Source organism: Carlito syrichta, unplaced genomic scaffold, assembly GCF_000164805.1.
Source record: "Carlito syrichta isolate Samal-C Ts95f unplaced genomic scaffold, Tarsius_syrichta-2.0.1 Scaffold143255, whole genome shotgun sequence".
Classification (NCBI taxonomy): Eukaryota; Metazoa; Chordata; class Mammalia; order Primates; family Tarsiidae; genus Carlito; species Carlito syrichta.
In genome coordinates, this window is record NW_007087351.1 from 1 (window position 1) to 1,318 (window position 1,318).

Sequence of the window (1,318 nt, forward strand, 5' to 3'; positions counted from 1 at the left end):
CCGACCGGGAGGCCTGGTGGGGCTGAGCCTCTGTCCCGGCCAGGTGTGGGCTATCGGCGAGTACCTGTCAGTGACCTGCGACCGGAGGTGCACTGTGGAGCAGATCAACAAGTTCTTCGAAGCCCTGGAGGCCCTGCTGTTCGAGGTCACCCAGTCCCGGCCCTCCGCCGCCCTGCCCAGGTGTCCACCGCAGGTCATCACCGTGCTCATGACCACCCTGACCAAGCTGGCCTCCCGCAGCCAAGACCTGATTCCCAGGTACCAGCCTGGGAGCAGAGAGAGGGGAACCCGGCAGCTTTCCATGGGGAAGAAGGGCTTCCGAGCTCCTCCCCGTTCCAGGTGTCTTGAAACAGCCCAGCAGTGCAGGCGCTGGGTGGGCACCACCGAGCCAAAGCCTCAGATGCGGGCTTCAGGGAGGGGCCCAGACTCCCTCCACACAGACCCCTTCCGAGCGAGGGGAGCGTCTGCAGTTGACAGGCCTGGACGCCCTCTCCCCAGGGTCTCTCTGCTGCTGTCAAAGATGAGGACCCCAGCCCCGAGCCCAGCCGCCAGCTCCACACACGGCGAGGAGGGCACGGAAGCCATCCACACCCGGGCCACGGAGCTGCTGAACCTGCTGAAGATGCCCAGCGTGGCCCAGTTTGTGCTCACGCCCAGCATGGAGGTGTGCGACCCCCGCTACCACCGCGACGCTCACACGGCCCTGCCCCTGGCCCTGCACACGGTCAGCCGGCTGGTGGACAGGGAGGCCGGCCTCCCGCCGGGCTGAAGGGGTGGGACCAGCTGGACGCCGGCCGCAGATTAGGCGCCTGGGTCCCCAGCCTGGTATTAGGGCCAAGCTGGCGGCTTAGGGATGAGAGCGGAACTCCGGAGCCGGGTGCTGCTGGGAGGGCGGCTGGGCTCCTCTGCTGCTGCCCTTCCGGGCTTTGGCTCTTAATCCCGTGCTGGGCTGAGCCTCGCTGTGTGGGCGCCGATTCGTGGTGGGGGCCCCTCTCTGGGCCGAGTGGAAGCCTCCCGGTCTGCTGCTTGCTCTGCCTTGTTTCTGGACAGTCTGGGGCCGAAAGGGATACCGCAGAATAAAGCTGCTTTGCCGGGTCTGGGTGAGCAGGGCAGGGGTGTTCCCTTTCTCTCCCCGCCCCGCGCAGGGGGATGGCGCTTCGCCGGCCGCGCCTGCCCCTTGCCGGGCCTGAGGGCACCGCCGGGCTGGGGGCGGCTAGGGGCTGTTCTTGGGCACAGTCCCTGAGCCGGGGGGCTGTCGCGCCTCGGCCCCAGGGCCCTTGATGGCGCAGAGGGGACGTCACGCGTGTGCACAAGGAGG

At 68.4% G+C, this 1,318-nt stretch overlaps 1 protein-coding gene across 1 annotated transcript; it reads left to right on the forward strand.

The window, feature by feature from the left end:
• Positions 1–10: 10 nt before the first annotated feature.
• Positions 11–1,107, forward strand: LOC103251626 (AP-5 complex subunit zeta-1; the record flags this gene model as incomplete). Its single annotated transcript, XM_008050213.1, has 2 exons — positions 11–258; positions 499–1,107. Coding segments are annotated over 2 exons (519 nt in total), but the record flags the coding sequence as incomplete, so codon positions are not given.
• Positions 1,108–1,318: the final 211 nt, after the last annotated feature.